The sequence below is a fragment of the Engystomops pustulosus genome, chromosome 1 (assembly GCF_040894005.1).
Source record: "Engystomops pustulosus chromosome 1, aEngPut4.maternal, whole genome shotgun sequence".
Classification (NCBI taxonomy): domain Eukaryota; kingdom Metazoa; phylum Chordata; class Amphibia; order Anura; family Leptodactylidae; genus Engystomops; species Engystomops pustulosus.
Genome location: NC_092411.1, coordinates 109,426,708 through 109,451,723, shown reverse-complemented (window position 1 = coordinate 109,451,723; position 25,016 = coordinate 109,426,708). Strand labels below are relative to the sequence as shown.

General features: G+C 41.7%; 1 protein-coding gene across 1 annotated transcript in view; it reads right to left on the bottom strand.

Annotated features, from left to right (window-relative positions):
- Positions 1-23,336, bottom strand: part of LOC140130876 (fructose-1,6-bisphosphatase isozyme 2) — a 30,358-nt gene extending 7,022 nt beyond the window's left edge. Inside the window, exons 1-6 of the mRNA XM_072150848.1 lie at positions 23,029-23,336; positions 17,177-17,339; positions 13,743-13,835; positions 8,180-8,320; positions 7,955-8,092; positions 5,183-5,302 (exon numbers count right to left, since the gene is read on the bottom strand). Coding sequence (XP_072006949.1) covers positions 5,183-5,302; positions 7,955-8,092; positions 8,180-8,320; positions 13,743-13,835; positions 17,177-17,339; positions 23,029-23,198 — 825 coding nt within the window. The 5' untranslated portion in view covers positions 23,199-23,336. The remainder of the gene's footprint in view (positions 1-5,182; positions 5,303-7,954; positions 8,093-8,179; positions 8,321-13,742; positions 13,836-17,176; positions 17,340-23,028) is intronic.
- Between the last annotated feature and the right edge of the window lie 1,680 nt (positions 23,337-25,016).

The following is a 25,016-nucleotide window of genomic DNA, read 5'->3' as shown; positions in this document are numbered from 1 at the left end:
ACTACTAGTTCACTGCCTCCATACATGGTCCCCTTATCAAACGAGCTGTGTCAGGCAGAATTTTGTGTTGTTTTCATGGCTTCCATGTTAACTTTGTCGCCACCCTGCTGTGTAATCCACAAAATATACTGGCAAACTTTTATCATGTACCGATATTATTTGAGCGCTTCTTGCTCACCTCCTTTGGTTCCTCTCTGCCACCCATTGGTTTGAAGCCTGACTCCATTTAGGGTATGTCGCCATGCCACTCTCTAGCCTGCCGCTGCCTCTGCATGCCGTCCCCTATAGTGTCAGGGTCAATTATTGGATGTTTTAGATGCTATCTAGCTTCATTCTGTCACTCTGTCATGGCCATGCTGTTGCCCATAGTTTTGGCATAATGGTGCGATTAAGCAGCCTCAGAGGCATCCATGCATGCTGCCCCTGCTGTTTCCTGTCCATTTCCGTGGTGTTTCCATCCTTTTCTGAGGTTCCCAGGTGTTTGGCCAAGCTTCCCTGTGCAGAGCCTTGGTCCCCTTGAAAAATGCTCGAGTCTCCCATTGACTTCAATGGGGCTCGTTATTCGAGACGAGCACTCGAGCATCGGGAAAAGTTTGTCTCGAATAACGAGTACCCGAGCATTTTAGTGCTCGCTCATCTCTAATCATAAGTAATTTTCAGTACCAATTCAGTATAAAATAACTTTGGGAAAATTGACCAGAAGCCAAGACCGGAACAGAATCTTAGCAACTTATTCAATGGAAAAGCCTGAATTACAAATTGTAAAAAAAACAGTGTCATATGTTCTCATGGCAGGGAGGGCCAAGTGTATAAACACAAGGTAGCTCTATTCTTTAACAACAGGTGACTGTGTGCCAAGTGACTTGTGTTTCAGGTGAACTGCGTTGACTGAGTTCAGTAAACAGGAACATTGTGTGATAAAGTAGTAACGTCAAAGAGAGAAACTCACAGAGTAGGCGGATCAAGAAAACAACAGATTTTTCTCAGAAGCTGTTTTTTGGAATAAAAAAGTAAAGCATTTTAAAACTAATCAGAGGAACAAAGTTCAGTCCCACAGTTGAAAAGCAGCTTGATGTGCCAATATTCACTGGTTAATGTAGTGGTAGTAGATTTCATGAAGATTGTTTGAATACATTTTAAAAATCATAGTATCATAGAATATAAGGCTGGAAAAAGACGCAAGACCATCAAGTCCAACCTTTAAAAATTAAACAAATGTTTTCCCCATAACCCGTGATATTTTTTCTCTCCAGAAAGGAATCCAGGCCTTTTTTGAACATGTACATAGAGTCCGCCATAACAACCTCCTGTGGCAGAGAGTTCCATAGTCTAACTGCTCTTACAGTAAAGAACCTTTGTCTTTGTTGATGGTAGAATCGCCTCTTCTCTAGGCGTAGAGGATGCCCTTTGTCCTGGTCACAGGCCTAGGTATAAAAAGATCTTTGGAGAAATCCTTGTACTGGTATTTGTACATTGTTAGGAGGTCTATGCTCAGCCATCTTTTTTCTAAATTGAATAATCCCAAATTTTGTAATATGTCATTGTATTCTAGTCCCCCCCCATTCCTTTAATAATATGGGTTGCTTTCCTCTGCACCCGTTCCAGTTCTAATATGTCCTTTTTCTACACTGTTGCCCAAAACTGTACACAATATTCCATGTGTGGCCTGACCAGTGATTTATATAAGGGTAAAACTATTTCCTTATCATGAGAATATATTCCTCTCTTGATTTGCTATGGCAGTAGCTGCCTGGCTATGGTCACTAAAATTTAGTTTACCATCCACCAATACCCCCAAGTCTTTTTCAACATTGACTGTAATTGACTGTTTAGAACATAATTACCGTATATACTCGCGTATAAGCCGAGTTTTTCAGCACAAAAAATGTGCTGAAAAACCTCACTTCGGCTTATACACGAGTCAATTAAAAAAAATAAATTTTAATACTCACCCTCCGGTGCCCGGATCCACCGGCGGCGGCTCCCGATGCCCGGCGGCGGCTCCCGATACCCGGCGGCGGCTCCCCAAGTTCAGCACATTAAATAAATAAACTTAGTTCTCACCTTCCGGCGATACTCACCCCCGATCCACGGCGCCGGCTTCCGATCCTCGTTGGTGGCTTTCGATCCCCGGCTGCGGATGTCTTCTTTCTTCTTTTGCCGACGGAGTCTCGTCCATGCGATCTCCCCGCCGGCGCTTACTATGATGCAGCGGTGTGACGTCATCAGCAGCGACACCGCTGCATCATAGTGAGCGCCGCCGGGGAGATCGCATGGACGCGACTCCGCCAGCAAGAGAAGACAGAAGACGCTGCCGGGGATCGAGAGCCACCGCAGAGGATCGGGGGTGAGTATCGCCGGAAGGTGAGAATTAAGTTTATTTTTTTAAATGTGCCCAACATACATGGGGGCAGGCTGGCTGTATATGTGAGGGGCAGGCTGTATACATGAGGGGGCAGGCTGGCAGGCTGTATACATGAGGGGGCAGGCTGTATACATGAGGGGGCAGGCTGTATACATGAGGGGGCAGGCTGTATACATGAGGGGGCAGGCTGGCAGGCTGTATACATGAGGGGGCAGGCTGGCAGGCTGTATACATGAGGGGGCAGGCTGTATACATGAGGGGGCAGGCTGTATACATGAGGGGGCAGGCTGGCAGGCTGTATACATGAGGGGGCAGGCTGTATACATGAGGGGGCAGGCTGTATACATGAGGGGGCAGGCTGTATACATTAGGGGGGCAGGCTGTATACCACTTGGGGCTGGCTGTATACTACACCCTCGGCTTATACTCGAGTCAATAGGTTTTCCCAGTTTTTGGTGGTAAAATTAGGGGTCTCGGCTTATACTCGGGTCGGCTTATACTCGAGTATATACGGTATACTTTGTTTCCATGGCCCAAGTGTAAAACTTAACATAAATCTACATTAAACCTCATCAACCATTCCTCTGCCCACTGCCCAAGCTTCCACAAATCCCTCTGTAATGCTAAACTATCAACCTCAGTATTTATTACTTTAGGCCGCATGTACGTCCCCATAGACGGCAATAGCGGCACGGCGGGGATCCGGTGCCACACATGTGTGGCACCGATCCGGGCCGCACACCGCAAAAAGATAGAGCAAGCTCTATCTTTCGGCGGATGTGCGGCCGTGTGCCGCTATTTCCTATGGAGGGAGGAGGGGTCACCTCCTCCTCACCTCCAGCACACGACGGTATGCCCGCACGGCGGGCATACCGCGTGTGAATGTACCCTTACACAGTTTAATATCATCTGAAAATATTGAAACATGACTGTGTAAACCTATTGATTTCCCAGGTTCCACCCAGCATGTAATTTTGATACCCAGTCAGGTCTGTTGGTTAGGATAAGGTCCAGCAGTGCCCCCATCTTGTGGCTCCAGGACTAGTTGCAACAGGCAATTGTCTTTTGTTGTTGACAAAAACCTGCTGCCTTTGTAGGAGCTGCAGGTTTCTGCGCCCCAGTCAATATCTGGGTAATTGAAGTCCCCCATGATAAGTACTTTGAAGCCGCATCAATTTGACTTTTCAGCATTTCCACTGCTGCCTCCATTATATTTGGAGCCTTATAACAAATAAACAATACAAACCCCTAGTAATATTTTATTATTATTTTCCCCTCCCATATCTTCACCCATGGGGACCCCACATTTTCATTTGTGTCACCGATGTCATCTTGCAGGACAGGATTGAGGCAAGAATTCACATTTAAAACAAACCCATCCCCCTTTTTTATTTATATGATCCTTTCTAAAAAAGACTATAACCTATAGTATCTATAGTAACAGCCCACTCATAGCTACTGTCCAGCCATGTCTCGCTGCTTCCCATCATATCATATTTGCGCTCCAGTTTCTCCAACTCTGCCCTTTTCTTTTATCCACAACTTATGCCCCCTTTTTTGTAGCTTCTATATATTTGTTACCCCACTTATAATACCCCTTTTCTTTTTCCCTTTCTACTTATAATGCCCAGTATTCTGTTGGTCCCCACTTATACTGCCCCATTTCCCTACCCAGTCTTTGTAATGTTCTCTTTTCTATAGCCCTTTAGCCTTTTTTGTTGCCACCACTTATAATGTCCCCTTATAATGTACCCTTTTCGGTACACCTATAATACCCACGTTTTTCTGTAGCAACGCCACACTGTAAAAAAAATCTGGAAAATCACATCTGAAATTGGGGAGGTATGAAATAGACATAAACCCTAGTAGACCCACTAATAACAGAGAAGTGAATTTATAATGCCTTGTTTCATTGCACCTCTTTACCAATTATATATGTATTATATTGACTCTACTATTGTATTGTATTGGAGCTACAAGTGTTCCTGTCCATGAACTTCCTTGCTTAAATTTTTGGAATTTAAGAATTGTATAAAAATTATTCAGGTCCGTTGTAATTTTATGCACCAAATAAATGCATTTTTGTACTATATCTGTGATATGTCTCGGTTTAGTTTAGATTTCTTTTGACATTAGGTCATCATATAGTCCGTCATACTTATTCATAGCTTCAGCAGTAATAGGATACGGTGTTCCACATTTTTTACATTAAAACAGAGAATGTGTCTCTGACTGCAGCCAAGGGCTTACAATTTTAGGTTCTCATGTGTAAACTCTGTTCCTTATATCTTATACTTATTATCAGAAGTTGTCAGCTGCCCAGGGTGGATGACTAAAAATACTGACTCATGGCCAGTTAAGACACTATGTACAAGCAAAGTAACTTTTCCTCTGACTCAATTAATTCTATTTTACAGAGTGTGGCAATATTTCATTCCCATTGCATGGGCACAAACCCGTATGCTTGCAGAAGCATGATAAAGAGGCTTCTTATTTTTTCCTTTATTCAGTTTTCCTAGAGTAGTGTTTACAGCTGACGAGGAAGGACCCATTCAATGTCAGGAAGCATTGGTGATGTACCAAGCTGACTCTATTAAGGATGGCTGTTACTTTATCAAATAAAATGGAAGCATGATGTGCTATTTTACTGCTTTTTGGTATACTCTGCAATAAAGGTCATTTTATGATACTATTGTATACTGTAGATAACATAGTAATAAACAAATTATATTTATGCACAGGCATATCAGCGGTGTTATCCACTTAATTTCCCACTGATGATACCTATCCACTATAGGTTCAAATGTGGTTAGTTACCTTTCCTTTTGGACTCTTCTCATTTGCTGGATACATGAAAATTCCACCATACACAAGAGTTCTGTGAACATCAGCAACCATTGACCCAACATACCGGGAGCTGTATGGAGCACTGCCATCCTGAAGAAGAAAGGGAATCATTTTATCAACTCATTGCTGTCTCCTTTCTTTGGACAGAAGGTAAGAGTTCTACTTATGGAGAGTTTGCCCATTAAGGCCGATCTTATAGGCGTGTGGAGACTTAAAGCCATAGATGCTTCACTAGGGAATTCTGGGAAGTATTCAAATACGTTTTCCAAGGTGTTAAATGGAAAACAATGCCTCCTTTTGCTATCTTGAAAAAAGTGCATGTTGGGAGTCTGTTCCTTCTGGAATAGATATACTGGTTTGGCTTAATCCCACGTCATGTTATTAGACTTCTTGTAGGTCATACTTGGTGTTAAGGGGACTGCCTTTCAAGGTAGCAGAAGGCATTGTTTTCCATTTAACACCCTGGAAAACGTAATTTGCATCTTTTCTTTGGATACATTTATCTGAACTAAATATTGATATGGTCTGCGACAATCTGCCACATCCAAACTGTATAATGTGTTCTTGTTAGTTATAACCTCTCATATACCATTGTTTTTATGCACCCTTTTGCTAAAAGTGTCACACTACCATAGGTAAGCCTTATAGTGTGTTTTACAATTCAGCTATATTAGTATTACTATTAGTATTACTATACTGTCACAATAGTATAGTAAATGTTGTCATTTAGCAAAGGGAGTATACAGAATACAGACCCCTTTAAAATTTTCATTCTTTCATTGCAGCCAATTAGTAAGATCAAAAATTGATTAACACTTTGCGCTGCATCTTAACAGAATTGTTAAAAAATTTGCAAAAATATCTACAGGAAAAAAACTAAATATAACACGGTCATTAGTATTAAGACCCATTGTTCAGTTTTGAGTAGAAACCACCTTTGAGCTAGTACAGCCATTAGTCTTCTTGGGAATGATGTAATAAGTTCTTCACACTTGGATTTGGGGTTCCTCTGCCATTCTTCCTTGCAGATCTTCTCCAGTTCCCTCAGGTTTGATATTGAACGTTGGTGAACAGCCATTTTCAGGTCTCTCCAGAGATGCTCAGTTAGCTTTAGGTCAGGGTTCTGGCTGGGCCAGTCAAGAATGGTCACAGCAACCAGCTAAAATAACAAAGCAGTGGCTTCAGAACAATTCTAAGGGTCATTTTTATGTTGGAAGGTGAACCTTCGGCCCAGTCTGAGGCCTAAAGTACTCTGGAAGAAGTGTACATCCAGGATATCTCTTTACTTGGCCACAGTCTTCTTTCCTTCAATTGCAACCAGTTGTCCTATCCCTGCAACTGAAAAACACCAACACAGGATGATGGTGTCATCATGTGTCACTGCTGGGATTGTATTTGGCAGAAGATAAGTAGTGCCTGGTTTTCTCCACACATACCACTTAGAATTAACACCAAAAAGTTCAATCTTCATCTCATCAGACTAGAGAACCTTATTTCTCAAAGTCTGGGAGTACTTAATGTGGTTTTTTGCAAACTGTATGCAGGCTTTCGTATGTCTTGCAAATAGAGGCTTCTGTCAGCACACTCTACCTTATATCCCCGACTGGTGGAGAGTTGCAGTGATAGTTGACTTTGTAGAACTTTTTCCCATCTCCCTACTGCATCTCTGGAGCTCAGACATAGTGATCTTGGGGTTGTTTTTTACCTCTCTCACCAAGGCTCTTCTCCCACGATCACTTAGTTTGGCTGGACAGCCCAGTCAAGGCAGATTTGTGGTCGTCCCAAACATCTTCCATTTATGGATTATAGCTGTGCCCTTAGGATCCTTGACTGCTGAAGAAATTCTTTTGTAACCTTAGCCAGATCTGCACCATGCCACAATTCTGTCTCTGTGTTCCTTGGGCAGTTCCTTAGACCTCATGATTTTCATGTGCTCTGACATTGTGCATTGTAAGCCTTGAGGTCTTATATTGATCTATTATTATATAGAGTGTCACAGGAAAGGGTCTGAATACTTATGACAATTATGTTTAATAAATTAGCATACATATCTACATTTCTGTTTTTTCCTGTAAAGATGGGGTGCAAGGTGTACATTAATGAGAAAAAATAACTTTTTAGATCTTACCAATTGGCTGCAATGAAAAGAGTGAAAAATACTTTCTGTACCCAATGTTGATACCATAGATTATCACAATGGTAGATGTTATCATAGCAAAGGGAATATATTATAAAGTAGAAGCTTTAGGAAGAGGATAGCAGCTAACTGGAAAAGTTGTCAACCTCTTTCTTTACATGCATACTGTATGTAGATAGGATGAACACTGTCACTGACTTGGAATATGGGACATACGTGAAGTGCAATAGTATTTTAAAATTTGGTAGTGGTAGAATTTAGTTCAATACTTTTGGTTTCTTGCTCTTATCCCGCAGCCATGACTTTCACTTTGTGGACAAAGCCTGGCAGAGAGCCTAGGATTCCCTCTGACATAATAAGATAAGCTTTGGTTTGGGATTTCCCCTTATCATTTATTCAGTGTAGTACTTCATCCACATATATAAATATGTATTAGGCGGCTTTATTCCAATACTGGTCAGCACAACATGTAGAGGATTGTAAGAAAATCCTAGTGGCCAATACACTTGTCATATATTTTCAGTGTACTAAAGAGAAGCAGTTACTCGGTCTTTACTCCATCATGTTAGTTGTACAAAGTACATGAAGAATATAATTTTGCTTACTGGAGGAAACTTTTTGCTTTGTATGTACTCTGTTATTGCAGGGTCAAAGTATTTTGCATATCCCTCATTAAGACTGTAAATCTTTCCTTTCTTCTTTATTTTAACATTTCTGTCAACCAAAACAAATTCTCCCAGTGCCTGCAATAATAAAAAAATGCATATATTTATTTATAAAAATCCATTTTCAGGATCATTATCTACAAGAACACATGTTGCCATACTTACAGGATCTAACATGAAGCAGTCCACTCCCTGGCCAGTAGAGAGTGCCACAAGAGTTGCACTTCCATACAGAGCATAGCCCGCTGCTACAATGTTTCGTCCGGGCTGCAGTGCATCTTGCTCACAGGGCTCAGTATCTGTTGTCTGAGAAATAAACCATAAATACAGTGTATACAATAGTACTATCTACATGTGCAATATACATATGACAGCCAACAGGCGTATTTATGCTATATTCACACTTCTTCTGAGTCTTCCATAATTCTAAAGAACAGAAGAAAGCAGCATCTCCAGCCTCCTGATAGATATGTGGTGTCATGGGCGAATTGCCAGGCACTTTGTGCACCTGGCTCTGTTCTATGCCAGGTCCTGCATAGGGCTTCCCTGGCCCTCGTTGGCCTACTGCACGGTGCAGCCCTGCCCCCTCCCAGCCCAACTAGCGTAGAGGGAAGAATAGCCGTGACAAATCCCCCACAAATTGAAAGTGGTGGATGTTATATGAAAAGGTCAATGGCCCATTCAGACCCTTTTGTCCACAATGGGGTCTATCATTTTCATGGTTGGTGAAGTCAAAAAATTGTAACTTTTTAGCAAAAATTCTCAAAACCAATGCAGACATCAACTCCATATAGTCCAAATTTATAAAGCAACCTAAACCTCTATGATATATCTGATAAACAAAAAGCTCCAAAGACCATCTGAAAACAGTTTAATTTTCTTTGGTGTCGCTTTAGAGAGGAGCACATTGCTACTGTGTCACATTTCACTACACTTACACTACTGCTCTACTACTCCCATCATCTCCCATTATCTGATTCCCTCCTGCATCATGTATTCTCTGCGTAATCACCTTGCGTGATCACATTGTCATCCGTTACTCCCACAACACTTATTGTACAAGGAAAGCGCTTTCCAGGAGAAGTTCCCCAAACTACCAACAAGGGAAGGACACAAAAATGTTACAAGGTATGTTATAAAAGGGTCATTAGGAGGGATATAATATATCAATGCCACACATGCCCTGATAAACCTGGACTATGTATGACTAATGTTTTAAAATATATCACTTTCCTTGTTTTTTTTTTTTTTTTTTTTAAATATACCCTGATGTACACTGCACTGCTTATACATAATGTTGCATGCCGCACCTTCCCTTCTGAGACCTGCCGTGAGCCCACTCTGTAGATTATTGCTACATATGGGGTATTACCATACCTGTTAGAACCCGCACAATGATTTTTGGGGTGTTTGTCGCCAGTGGGAAGAGCTCGGCAAAAGATGTCAGAAATTTTTACCATGCACTATCCATTATGCATTATCTTTTGGGTTCATCTATGGCAGTGATGGCGAACCTTTTGGAGACAGAGTGCCCAAACTACAATGAAAATCCACTTATTTACCATGAAGTGCCAACATGGCATATTAAGCAGTAACTTATTGCTACCTGTTGTTCCACATCTTTCAATCGTATCGGCCCCCTGAGGCCATCAATACAGTTGAAAGAAGGAGGGCAAATTCAGACTCTCGTTATAGCTTCTCTCCAGGGTCTCTGTGCAGAGGAAGAATGGTGGGTCCAGAACGAGGACCTTGAGAGGTATTGCATCTCTGTCAACACCTTCTCACTTTCCCAGCAGTTCCAAACAGCCAATGAAGTGTCACTTTAAAATAGCGCCGAGAGCAGTATCTCTTGCCTGGGACTGCCGGAAGATTTGGTGGATTTGGTCCTATTTGGGGTTTCGGTCTCTAGTGGCATGCGTTGGGCAAAATACATTTTGCACTAAAATGGTGCATTTCAGAAAAAAAAATTTAAGTTTTACTCTACACCAATCCCTTTGCATTACATTTGAGCCAGAATATTGGGGTTTAAAATGCTCATTATAACCATAGATAAATTCTATGGGGTGCTGGGGTTCTTTGAGTGCTGTTTCTAAAATAGGACTACTTCTTAAGGTTTTCTATGGTACTGGTACCTCAGGGGTACCCCAAAACCAATCTAGTGAAAACTGAGCTCCAAAAACTAAAATCCCTTCCCTTATGAGCCCTACCACAAAGAATAAGCATAATGATGCCCATTACAACCCTCAATAATTTGGTGTCATCTTTGGGGGTTTTCTAGTAGCCAAATCCGCCTCTAAAAACCCAACAGCACTAATTCCCTTCTGCACATTGCTGTGCGCCAAAACAGCAGTTGACACCCACATGTGAGTTACTGTTGTATTTGGGAGAAACAGCACAAAAATTTAGGGGTGTATTTTTACCTCTAGTACCTTCTGAAAGTGTACATTTTAGGGCTAAATGGGAATATGAAAAAATGAAATGTAAAAATTTCCACTCCATACGGTATTTATTTGATTCCAGAGAAAAGTATTAAAGGGCTAACACACTTGCCAAATGTTGATTTAAATAGTTTGAGATGTTTTAGTTCATAAATTGGCACTTCCAAACTAAAATTGCTCACCAAAAAGTCATACCACCATTTTTTTAACTTTGAAAATTTTAACTTTTTAAAGTTCTTCTTATTTTGTTGAATTTTTATCCCCCAAGAACTAACTGATCAGCGAAATTAGACTACAAACATTAACTACAATTTATCACAAGAAAACATTCTCAAAATCACTTAGATTAGTTAAAGTGTTTAAAAGTTATTACCGCAGGATGAGATACTGGTCAGATTTTAAATAAAGGGCTTAACTTATTGTACAACCTAGCTGCGACACTGAATAAGTGATCTGCTAAACCTCAGTGCTGTATTCACAGCTACACTTCATACTACTGTTTATGAGATTATCAGCAGCAGGATTTGTCTTATATATTTGTGCTTAAATAAACACATTCCAGTTCCTTATTCCAGGATATGTAAATAACTAAAGACACACAGATATGTTTCTGTATGTTCCATAGGTTACATTGGAGAGTAACTATACAGGAGTGGTCACTCTATGTGGAAGCAGTGACTTTTGGGGGTACTGGTACACAAACCTTGGTAAAGTTACAATTCCTGGTGTGCCAGAGCTTAATACATTCCCATCATTGAGGTGAAGCCATTAATGTAGTTTTAGCCCCTTTTAAAGCAATGGTGATAGAATGGCCACAACTGAAACCACATGTCAATAGGTTTAACACATAACCCCAGCTATGTACCCCAATGTTATTCAGCCTTTTCAAATGTTCTGGGTATAAGCGGCAACAGAATATAAATAACTACAACATAATATTCATTGACATATAAACAATTTATGATGGGCACGACAGTACCTACACTTTGTAAGTAAACTACATGATCAATAACAACACCTAAAATATTGTGCATGTAAGATTATCATTCCTTTTCTGAATTCTTTATTCCACTCTTTATTTTTTGTTTTATAAAACAGAAATTCTAGATACAAAAACCGATAAACAGTACAAAACTCCACCTCAGCAGAACATAATAAACAAGGAAGGAAAAAAGTAACAGTTGTCCCATATACAGTAGCCCATGGCACTGCTGCTCACAAATAACTTCTTGCCAGTCCCTCATGAATTGTTAGTCTGCCATATTCACACCCAGAACATTCCACTATGGCAAACACAGGTTATTTCTGCATCACAACCCCTAGTAAATGTTTAACCTCTCTTTTTCCATGACAATGCAATTCAGTGCAAACACAGCAACTTAAGATTTTCATTAAAAGGTTGCTTACTATAGAAAAAAACATTGTTATTATCCAAGGGTACAAAGGTATGATGAGCCCGTAGCATAAGCAGCTTGGTATTTTATGCGATATGGCAACACAAAATGTCAAGTATTTGAGAAATATAAAGAAAATTATATAGGCTTATGCAAATTTTTGCTGATTAAAAATACTGAAAAGTGTGACCTGCATACAGGGCCGTCATCATGGGGGGTCTAATGGGACTGTGTTCAAGCCCCCCCCCCCATTTTCCAATCAAGTGGGGGACCAGAGGAGCTCACAATACCTACAAACCCCCCCCCCATACTCAGGCCTCCTCCTCTTCTGGCCTGGGCGAAATGCTATGACACCATGGGCCATTACACTATGACGTCACACGGTCGTGACACAGCCGCGTCACAGTGCTGCACCCAGGCTGGAAGTGAAGGGGTGTATAGATTTTTTTCTTCTTTCAAGAGGGCCCTGCTGTGGACATTTAATTAATGATGGGGGGAAATTTATGTAAAGGGTTCCTTAACCACAGACCAGCAGTATATAGTGACTTTAAGCATATACAGTCACAATATGATTCAAAATGCAGATGCAAGTGCAACTATCCTTTAGGCATGCATGTGTATGGTTTGGAATAGACAACAAAGCCAAATGAACATGCATTCAGCCAACAGCTATCTCAGTTATGTTACCACAATCTGTACGTTATCTGCTACAGGGCAATACATTTATAGTCAAAGTTCGATAATCCTTAAAGAGAACCTGTCATGCAAAATAACCCCCCTAAACTAAATATATTTTCATAAACTGCCATTAGAGAGCATTGCCTCTATCCCTTCATTGTCCCTCTACATGCCTGTAAACCTAAGCAATGAGGTCCTAAAGCTGTATGCAAATGACCTGTGAAATGTCCAATGAAGCATTAGCATATTCAAGCTGTCCACTCTACTCATGAGTGGGAGGCACAGCCACACCCCCAGTGCTTAACTGACAGCCTGTATAATGGTGTGAGGCTGTATAATGATGTGCTTCCTGGTGCTGGTGGCCACACCCCCTGTGTGTGCATGTGTGTGTGTGTATAGGAGAGATACAACAGCTCCAGGCAGCCATGTTACAGCAGAACATGTCAGATTCATGTGTAGCTGATGTCTGTGTCTCTCACCTGTATATTAGGAGGATGCAGCATGTCAGCAGATGCAGCACACACTAGCAATACTTTACTATACATTACACACAGACATGGGCAGGGGGAGGAGAGGGGAGGGGGAACAGGGGTGACATCACTGCCTCTGACCATGTGACCAGCCTCATTTACATGATAAAGAATAGATGATTTTACAATGAATAATGTATGAAATAACTAGATAAAAGGCTGGGATGGGATCCTTGTGAGCTGCTCCAACAGGTAGAGGTGACAGGACTAGTGGCAGAGACCTGATGACAGGTGTCCTTTAAAGCTATTCACTCTTTTTTGTTGGGATTTCCAGTTTTCTGAAAATTATGCTAAGGAGCATGAAGGGCTCTTTGGGGGGCGTTACCAGAGCCCCTCAGAGCTGTAAATTAACATGCTGCTACAATGAGAAGAGCAGGTCTCACTCTACTCTTGCTTTCTGCCTCCCCTCTTGCCTGTGTAATCTCGCGCAGCAGGAAGTGCAGGAAGAGGGGAGACCTGCTCTGCTCATTGTAACAGCCTGTAAAGCTACAACACTGAGGGACTGTATCTAGAACCCTTCAGGCTCATTAGCATGATTTTAAAAGTTGGTTTTAGATGTAAGAAACCCATGGCTAACAAATATAAGAGGATTACCACCGTCACAGTGCCTGGATTTATGAGTAAGTGCCCTGGTTTATCATGTTGGATTTTGATGATAAATTTCATTTCAGTTTGATAACAATCTTACCTTTCTGTAAATGGCAAATATTGTTCCAATCGATGCTAAGCAGTCTATGTTGGAAGAGCCATCAAGAGGATCAAAACACACAACGTATTTACCCTAAAAAGAATTATATTATTAGTCAGTTGTCACTTTGGTGAAAATATATAAACAGCTGCATCACTACAGTTCTATAAAAGTAAGTGTAAAGTGGGAAAAAGACAAGTCAAATTGATTCACTTTTCATAATTTACAAGACCTGTCCTTCAATATATATAACTAAGTGCAATAGGGATTTTGAGCTGCAGTGCCACCTGCTGTCATTAATTATACTACATCCTGGTACATGTAAATAAACAAAAAAATGTCTCGGTTAACGCTGATGCCGTTAGTTTTATGGAATCATAATATATAGGTAAAACCGGTTAAATAAATCTCTTGTTAAATTAAACAAATTGCACCAATGAACATATCAAAACTGAATGAATGCAGTGTCAACTGAAATGTGTTTTTACGTGAGATGTTTGCATTGGAAGGAACGGATCACAAGACACAAATGCTTTCTCACCAAAATGCATGCTTTTTTCTAGGTAGCCATTTTACCATTAATAGTAATGATTATCAAAGCAAAACACACTTTGCAACTTATTAACAGAAGCGTAACGACAGGGGTAGCAGCCATAACAGCTACTATGTGGCCCGCACTGTCAGGTGGCCCCAACATCTGGGTGTTGGATGTGTATTGGGTGTGTCTATGCTGTATGTGTGGTGTATATACTGTAGGTGTGTGCATATTATGTTTCTCTGTATATGGTTTTGTATTTATTTGTTTATGTGCTGTATTTGTGCGTTTATCTTATGTGTATATATGTGTTTGCGTATGTGATGAGCATATGCTGTATATCTGTGTATATATATGGTGTGTATATATTGTGTTTGATTGTAACTCACATGTGTGAGTATACAAATTTTTAAGGGGGAAGGTGGACCTCATTCAGAAATCTTTTCTTCTAGAAATCTGCCTCTTCTAGTTACAACCGTGCTTACAAATGCGTACCAAAGCTGATCATTTTTATGGGACAAAGTGGAAGAACCCTTTAAAGAAGACACGCTGCAGTACCTGTACCACTGCTACTAAGTGTCCTTCAAACAGCTGAATGGTGAAGTTACCAATCATTTGACCTTCCCCAATTCAATATTTTGGGCCTTACAATCAACCAATAATATACTGATTTTTTAAAAACCTTTTTAAGGCCCTATTAGAGTACCACACAAGGCAAAATGATACCTGCGTAAATATTTTCTTATTAAATTTATTTGCTCAGTTTTTTCTCAAAACTAATCAGTTTTAGTGAAAACGGAAATCATTAACCAAAATGACAATAAGCCTAGAAAACATGGAAAAATGAACTTTAACCTAAGCAAAAACCAACCATAAATATTCCACAAATGGTAGTTTAATGATGTCATTGGGACAGGCACATGACTTGTAAATGATTCATAACAACCCAGGCTTCTTTAGTTATACTTGGATATGTATGAATAGATAAGGGCTACAATAATACGACTTGCAGTGCGAACCAAAAGGGGACTGATTAGCGATTGAACCGAATAAGACAGCTCGATGAATTATCAAATCATCGGTGATATGTAGAAAGTGGAAACCTCTCTGCTACTGCTATATGTCACAGTTAACAAGAACGCCCAAGATAATAGTGCCCATTCAGACATTTGGGCACGTTTTTATATTACGGGGTTCACCACAAATAACTGTTTTTTATAGAACAGTAATTTTGGGGCACAGTAATACCAAATATGTTGTACTTTCTTTTAATAATATTGTTTTGTGGGCATTTATTTTTTAACAATTTTTTATTTGCTCTCTAAGGGCCACTTGAGCAAGTGATCATTTGATCATTTGTTCACACTAATTCTCTGCAAGAACCATGACCGGCATTGCATTTGTACGGTCAGTCAGATTGCTCAAGATTCCGATCTTGTTAGAGCAGGTGCGTGGCCATCATAAGACAACAGAGCAACTGCTCTTCCCTGCACAGGAAACTTTTGAAGCACTTATAGGAGACCGAAGAAGAAACCTGTTAGCCTAGCCAAAGGCCCCTTATTGACCGACATCGAAGGCTGTATGGGTGGTCACTTAGGGGTTAATAAGGAAAAACCACTAGGATGCATCTGACTAGCAGAAAAGAAAAACAAAAGTCAGACTTAAAGAAAACCTACCATTTCATTTGATGCATTATGAAGCAAACATACCTTGAGAATGCTGTAGCTACACTGATACAGGATAATATCTTGGTTAATCCCTGTGCTGAGTGGTTTTGCTGATAAAACAGATATAACATTATGATAATGAGGTTCAGGGCTTCTCCTAACACATGAGTTATTCTCTGCAGGAGAGGATGATGTAATCCCTGCCTGAAGGCAGAATAATCAAATGCTGCACCATCCCCCAGCTGCTGTGTATGAGTGATCCAGCTCAGGTTGATTAGTCATGCCTTGAATAACCTCTATTTGTAATTACAAGCTCCGTTGTGTAATGTGTTTATGTCAGCTAGCCTGCCCCGGCTTTCCCAAGGTCCTGAATGTTATAATTGTTTTTACAGCAAAACCACTCAGCTCAGGGATTAACCAAGATATGATGCTGCATCAGTGTAGCTACAGCATTCTCAAGGTATATTTGCTTCATAAAGCATCAAATGAAATGGTAGATTTCCTTTAAAATACATGCCCCCATAAATAATGAGTCATGTGCTGTTGTTTGCAGCCAATAGGGCATCAGCAGGTGAGTGCTGCCCAGCTTGCTGATGTCCATCAAAAATGCCTGGTCAAAATGCAAATTCAGACGGGACGTTAGGACGTGCTTTATAATTTGACTCACAGCACTGCGACCGTGCACTATAGAAGTTAATGGGGCCGTGAATTAACAGTCTAAAATCAGAATTTTACATTTCAAAAGTTGAATTCTGTACAGGTATCCTCACCAATAAAATTACATACTGTGGATACTAAATCCACAGCAGGAAGCCATTTCAGATGCAGATATTTTTATTTCAATGTTTGTAAAGGGTGTTTATACACCCCAAACATTACACTGTCACTGCATTATAGCTGCAGATTTACCACACGGAAATTCTGCACACAATTGACTCACATTTCTTAAAGGCTTTGCGTTTTTTTTGTCAGACTTTGCACTAGAAAGAAAGTGCAAACTGCTTGCCCATGTATTTAAGAAGTGTCTGTACGTAAAGGGACGTTCCGGAGATGAGTCTGCAATATATTTATTATGCACTCTGCCCGAGCAGAGCAGGGGGCGCCAGATTCATGAAGAAGTTTCCACTACTTTTGATGTGGGCCAATGTGTAAGATTGTAATGTATATAGTAGAATATTAAACTACAAATAATTACTGCAGATCATAATAATTGTTGTACAATGATCACATACCCTCATGTCCTTTGGTATGATGATGATTTCCTTGTTTTCCTCAGAAACCAATGCACAAGTCGAATAAGAGGATTTCAGCATATTAATCACAAGATCATTAGATAAGACATCCAATTTCTTCACTTCGTCTCCAGTTACATTCACACTACCGGCAATGCCGAACCTAAATGTAAAAAAGGTAAAGTATGTCAGGTGATAGATAATCTACTGCACAGTAAGAACGATCACAAGCTTTAACGGAGTTTTGTCCAACTCAAAACATTTTGCAACATGAAAGCAGAGGTTTATGTAAACTAATGGGGCATCTTTAATAAAATGTCTAAAAATGACAGTTACAGTATATTAGACCATACAGTATAAAACTCCTTCAGATTTATCAGTACAGTATCTGATAATGTATAATAAATATGTTGAATTATTAGACTGTCTAACGTTATATCTCCCACTATTGGCTCTAAAAATTGTCCTCTTATAAAGCCATTTTCTTTTTTGTTTGGAAGCTGCAAAAATGTCTAAAAATTGTTATTAAATGTGCACACGTCCCAAAAAAATGTTTGGGTCCTTGGTATTTTGTCATTATTTTGCATCACTATTTTGAAGCCAAAACCAGGAGTGGGTCCAAAAATCAGAGTCTGTAGACATTTGTAGAAGAAGTCTAGAGCTGAAACTTGGATGGGCTAGCAAATCAGGGCCGGATTATAGGCGGGGCTCCCGGGGCTCGAGCCCCGGGGCCCCCACCATCTTGCCCCCCCAGGGGGCCCCCACCAGATCGCGCCCCCCGGGCCCTGACTCCTGAGCTGCCACCTTCCTGAGCCATCTGCCGGACCCCGGCACAGGTGACCGCCTCCCCGCATATCCCCCTGCATGGCCGAGCCGTCCGCCCCCCGGCAAAGGTTCCCGCCTCCCTGCCCTCTTATCCCGCTGCATGGCTTAACTTCCCCGCCCGCTCGTAACCCCGCTCGCGCTACCTCCTCCCCTGCCCGAACAAGCGGCCGTCCTCCGCTCCCCAACCCCGCCTGAAAAGCGGCTGTCCTCCGCTCCCCAACCCCCCACCGGCTGAACAATCGCCCGTCCTCCGCTCAACCCCCTCCTCCCCCGCCCGAACAAGCGGCCGTGCTCCGCTCCCCAACCCCGACCGAAAAGCGGCAGTCCTCCGCTGCCCCCCCCCCTCCCCACAATGGCGGAACAAGCGTCTCTCCTCCGCTCCAACCCCCCCCCGGCGGAACTAGCGGGTGTCCTACGCTCGTTCTCCCCGCCGGAACAGGTGTCCGTCCTCCGCTGAGCACAGCGCCCACCCCGCCCCCCCAAAGCCGAAAGAAGCGTCAATCCTCTGCTCCTCCCGCCCCCCCCCCCCCCCGAAACATGTGGCCGTCCTCCGCTCCTAACGCCCCCCCCCCCCCCCCCGCCGGAACAAGCGCCGTCCTCCGTCCCCCCTGCTCTCCCCGGCCTAACCGGTGATTCCCCCCTCCCGTCCAAACCAGCAACCGACCGACCCCACGCCGAACAAGATCCATCCTGAACACCCGCCTGACGCGACTGTTGGTCATCCAAAAAGGGTAAGTATACACTACATATGTATTTATCTGTGTGCATATATGATGTATATTCTATGTATATACAGTGTATGTACAGTGTATATATATGCATCTACTGTCTATATATTTATATACTGTTTATATATGCATTTACTGTGTATATACTGTGTATATATGTATAGACTGTGTATATATGCATCTACTGTGTATATATGTATAGACTGTGTATATATGCATCTACTGTGTATATGTGTATAAACTGTGTATATGTGTATATATGCATCTACTGTGTATATATGTATATACTGTTTATTTATGCATCCACTGTGTATATATGCATCTACTGTCTATATATATATAATTTATATACTGTGTATATATTCATTTACTGTGTATATTTGTATATACCGTATATATGCATTTACTGTATTTATACACACATATATTTGTATAAGTATATATATATATATATATATATATATATATATATATATATATATATGATGTATGTTTATGTTTATATGCTGTGTATGTGGTATGTATGTATATGTTCTGTATACTGAATGTGTGTGTATTTCCCGTATGTGTGTGAACATGCTGTATATACTGAACGTGTGTGTATTCTGTATGTATATGCAGCATGTGTATATATGTTCAGTCTATACTGTATATATATATATATATATATTGTATATAATGTGTATGCCGTATGTGTTATGTATATACACTGTATGTGTGTATATACTTTATGAGTTTGTGTTTTAGTGTATAAATGTATATGGGTACATAAATGTGTGTGTATACTTGTATATATATGGGTGCAAGCATACGAGTGTAGAACTTTATGTGTGTATATAAAGGTGTGTATATATCAGTGTATAAATGAGTGTAATTGTATAAACTGTGGGACTGCACGTCTGGTGTGGGCTGAGGTGTATGTTAAATGGGACTGCATATCTGTTAGGAGAGAAGGTAGATACAAAGATGTGTTACTGGGGGTGAGGCGACTGTATGTAGCTGTGTTACTGGGGGTGAGGCGATTGTATGTAGCTGTGTTACTGGGAGCGAGGCAGCTGTATGTAGCTGTGTTACTGGGGGTGAGGCGGCTGTATGTAGATGTGTTACTGGGAGTGAGGCGACTGTATGTAGCTGTGTTACTGGGAGTGAGGCGACTGTATGTAGCTGTGTTACTGGGGGTGAGGCGACTGTATGTAGATGTGTTACTGGGAGTGAGGCGACTGTATGTAGATGTGTTACTGGGGGTGAGGCGACTGTATGTAGATGTGTTACTGGGGGTGAGGCGACTGTATGTAGATGTGTTACTGGGGGTGAGGCGACTGTATGTAGATGTGTTACTGGGGGTGAGGCGACTGTATGTAGATGTGTTACTGGGGGTGAGGCGACTGTATGTAGATGTGTTACTGGGGGTGAGGCGACTGTATGTAGATGTGTTACTGGGGGCGAGGCGACTGTATGTAGATGTGTTACTGGGAGCGAGGCGGCTGTATGTAGCTGTGTTACTGGGAGCGAGGCGGCTGTATGTAGCTGTGTTACTGGGGGTGAGGCGGCTGTATGTAGATGTGTTACTGGGAGCGAGGCGGCTGTATGTAGCTGTGTTACTGGGGGTGAGGCGGCTGTATGTAGATGTGTTACTGGGAGTGAGGCGACTGTATGTAGCTGTGTTACTGGGGATGAGGCTCTGTATGTAGCTGTGTTACTGGGGATGAGGCTCTGTATGTAGCTGTGTTACTGGGGGTGAGTCGGCTGTATGTAGATGTGTTACTGGGGGTGAGTCGGCTGTATGTAGATGTGTTACTGGGGGCGAGGCAGCTGTATGTAGCTGTGTTACTGAGGGTGATGCGGCTGTATGTAGATATGCTACTGCGGGTGAGGTGGCTGTATGTAGATGTGTTACTGCGGGTGAGGCGGCTGTATCTAGAAGTGTTACTGGGGGTGAGGCGGCTGTATGTAGATGTGTTACTGGGGGTGAGGCGGCTGTATGTAGATGTGTTACTGGGGGTGAGGCGGCTGTATGTAGCTGTGTTACTGGGGGTGAGGCGGCTGTATGTAGCTGTGTTACTACGGATGAAGCGGCTGTATGTAGCTGTGTTACTACGGATGAAGCGGCTGCATGTAGCTGTGTTAATACGGATGAGGCGGCTGTATGTAGCTGTGTTAATATGGATGAGGTGGCTGTATGTAGCTGTGTTACTGGGGATGAGGCGGCTGTATGTAGCAGTGTTACTGGGGATGAGGCGGCTATGTGTAGCTGTGTTACTGGGGGTGAGGCTGCTGTATGGAGCTGTGTTACTGGGGTTGAGGCGGCTGTATGGAGCTGTGTTACTGGGGATGAGGTGGCTGTATGTAGCTGTGTTACTAGGGATAAGGTGGCTGTATGTATCTGTGTTACTGGGGGGCGAGGCGGCTGTATGTAGTTGTGTTACGGAGGATGAGGCGGCTGTATGTAGCTGTGTTACTGGGGGTGAGGCGGCTGTATGTAGCTGTGTTACTGGGGGTGAGGCGGCTGTATGTAGCTGTGTTACTGGGGGCCAGGCGGCTGTATGTAGCTGTGTTACTGCGGGTGAGGCGGGTGTATGTAGCGGTGTTACTGGGGGGATAGTGGATAGTGAGCAGGAGGACGTGTATGCATGCTACATTTACTGTATTTGTACACACATATATTTGTATAAGTATATATATATATATATATATATATATATATGATGTATGTTTATGTTTATATGCTGTGTATGTGGTATGTATGTATATGTTCTGTATACTGAATGTGTGTGTATTTCCCGTATGTGTGTGAACATGCTGTATATACTGAACGTGTGTGTATTCTGTATGTATATGCAGCATGTGTATATATGTTCAGTCTATACTGTATATATATATATATATATATATATATTGTATATAATGTGTATGCCGTATGTGTTATGTATATACACTGTATGTGTGTATATACTTTATGAGTTTTATGAGTTTATTTCGGAAAAACGGACAAAAACGCATGCGTTTTCAAAAACCGCATGCGTTTTTAAAAAACGGATGCATTTTTTAACGCATGCGTTTTTAACAATCTTAGTAAAAACGGCCCAAAAATGCCATGTGTGTCTTCACCCTTGGGGTGTGCAGCCACACGTTCAGTTTTTCGGATGAAGTTTATTGATGTGTTTTTGACGCATTCAAAAGGCTTAAGCCTTAATCATGTTGAAGTTACATTGCATTTTAGCATATGCAATGGAAACGCAATTTTATTACAATATGTGAACAAGGTTGAAGCCTTTGGAATGCGTCAAAAATGCATCAAAAGACGCAACGCATCTTGTGAATGCGCCCTGAGGGTGATGCCACGCGTGGCGTTTTGAACACGTTTTTGGCCCGTTTTTAAGCAGTCCGTCAAAAAACGTGTGCTTTAAAAACGCATGTGTTTTTTGAAAATGCATCAGTTTTTGACAGGTTTGACCAATTATCTTAAATTCAAAACATGCGTTTTTTAACAGTGTTTAAAAACAGCCAAAAACGCGTTCAAAATGCCATGTGTGGCATAACCCTAAGGCCGGCGCCACACGTGGCGCTTTTGTCTGCGCTTGCAAACGCAAACAAAGTCGCGCCCACCGGGGCGGGCCTCGGCCCGATCGCATCGGCGTTTCTATGGAAACGCCTGCGATCGGGAATGAGCCGCCGGTGTTTCGCGTTAATTATGCGTTTCAAACGCAATGAAAACGCAACGTGTGAACGCGCCCTCAGGGCGTGTTGACACATTGTGCTTTGGTTGCATTTTCATTACGTTTTAAAACGCATTACAACAGCTGAGGAGAGGGGATTTGCCGAATTACATACTGTTAACATTTGCATTTACAAAACGCATTGTAAACACAATGTTAATGCATGCGTTTTGTTAACACACGCGTTAACATTGTGTTAACAAATGTAAATAGTAATGTAATTAGGCAAATCACCTCTCCTCAGTTGTTGTAATGCGTTTTAAACGTAATGAAAACACAACCAAAGCGCAATGTGTGAACGCATCAATCACAGCTCCAGCAAAGAAGCCCAGGGTTTGGTTAACAAGTTCAGAACCCTGCAGCCACAATCCATTCAAAAGGTTCTGACATAATTTTTAAAAGGTTTTTTTAGAAAATAAAAGCAGCAATCATTGGCTGCCATTTGAAACTATTATTTACTTTTATATAATGTTCTCGACTGTGTATAGAAGCCATTATAGTTTTATAACAAGCCACATTACAGTAACAAATGTAGTTTAATTTAGACACAATTTAATGTCATGCTTGTAGGTGAGAGACTCACATTTGAGCAATGCCTGCTTTCCTCACAGCGGAAGAGATGGCTTTTATAGCAGTCAGCATGGAGTTTAGGAGTTGTGTCAGTTCCCCTGTACCCTTGGCTTGTCTTCCCCTTTCCATGACAAATCGAGTAAGGGTTAACATATCCGTTTCAAATGGGCTTCTGTCAGACATTTTGCTGAAAAGTATTGTTCCTGTGCCCAGGAGAAAACAATAAACGAAACGCTAGTTGTTCCACTCCTGGAGATGCTTCAACTCTCGGCTGCTTCTAAATGCTTCACCAGTGGCCTTTAAGAAATGCTACAGAGGACATGTGACCCTGGGTATTAAATATCACAGCAGCAATCCACAGGCTGGAAGAGGAGTGAATATCCTGCCTGCTATTTAATGTTATCGGAATAGTCAACAGTAACTAACCGTGATTCCCCAAAAATAAGACAATGTCTTACATTAATTTTTGCTGTCTTATTTTTCCCATGAACAGCAAAACAACAACTTCCTTATAACTCTCCAAACCATAATTTAATGCAGAATTTCTGTTAGAATCACTTACCCAAATCTCTTAGGCCGCGGTCACACGTACCGCTAGGCGTCCGTCATAACGCGATGCTAGCGCACAGGGGGAGGTCCTCGGCCCGAACGCACATGCGTTTCTAGGGAAACGCATGCGATTGTTAAGCCGATCGCATGCGTTTCAGCTGATGAGAGGTAATTTGCCTAATTACATTACCGTTTACGTTTGTAAACGCAATGTTAACACATGCGTTAACAAAACACATGTGTTTACAAGTTGTTAACGCATGTGTTTACATCACGTTTACAATGCGTTTTGTAAACGGAAATGTTAACAGTGGTGTAATTAGGCAAATAACCTCTCCTCAGCTGTTGTATATGCGTTTCAAACGCAATGAAAACGCAGGTCAAAACGCGACGTGTGAACGTGTGTGGGGGGGGGAGCTGTTGCAATGACTGCTGCTAGGTCTTATTTTCAGGGTAGGCCTTATATTTCTAAGCTTGAAAAAATTAGCACTAGGTCCTATTTCTGTTTTTTTTTTTAACATGGTTACATGTTAACAAATTAACAATATATGACAAACAATACTACATTTATTGTGTAATGTATACTGCAGTAATTTTTTTAGAGTTGTTCTTCTTTCCACCAAGGTCTATATTGTCTGTCCAGGTCAGAACTGCACAGAAACTTTCGGCAAGTAATTTATGTTATTTAGTGACAGCTGCAGTTCAGACTGATTCAAATCTGCATGTATTTCTCAAGTTGTGATGCAGATCTTCATGCAGTTTCTCCACATGATCAGCAATTTAAGCAGCTGGTCTTAAACTTGGGACACACATGATTTGGGAATTTATCAAGAGAAAATGGTTTCTGCTCCAGCTCTTTATGTTCCCTCCGTCTGGCATGTTGCACTGGATATACTAAGAGCTTCCAGTCTCTTATATATCCAGTATACAATCATTAAAGGAAACCTACCACTTCTGATGGTAGGTATGAGATGTAAACACCGGGCACCAGCTCAGGGTGAGCTGGTGCCGGAGCTTACCTTAGCGAGTGTTTTAAACCGCTATATCGCGGTTTAAACACATTTTGATTTACCTCTCCGAGTTAGCTTCGGCGCGTGACGCCTCCGGCACTCCGTATGGAGGCGCGCGCGCACGGCTGCGCGCAGCGCCGAAGCTACCTCGGAGAGGTAAATCAAAATGTGTTTAAACCGCGATATAGCGGTTTAAAACACTCGCTAAGGTAAGCTCCGGCACCAGCTCACCCTGAGCTGGTGACCGGTGTTTACATCTCATACCTACCATCAGAAGTGGTAGGTTTCCTTTAATCCTATGCCAGGCAAGGTCTGGTGTAGAACTGCACTATAGTCAATGGGGGACATTTACTATGGTGTTTCCGCCAGTTTTGTGGCGCTTTCACCGCATCTTCTGCTCTCCTACCTATTTATTAGCTGTCGGGGACAGAAAAAATGACTT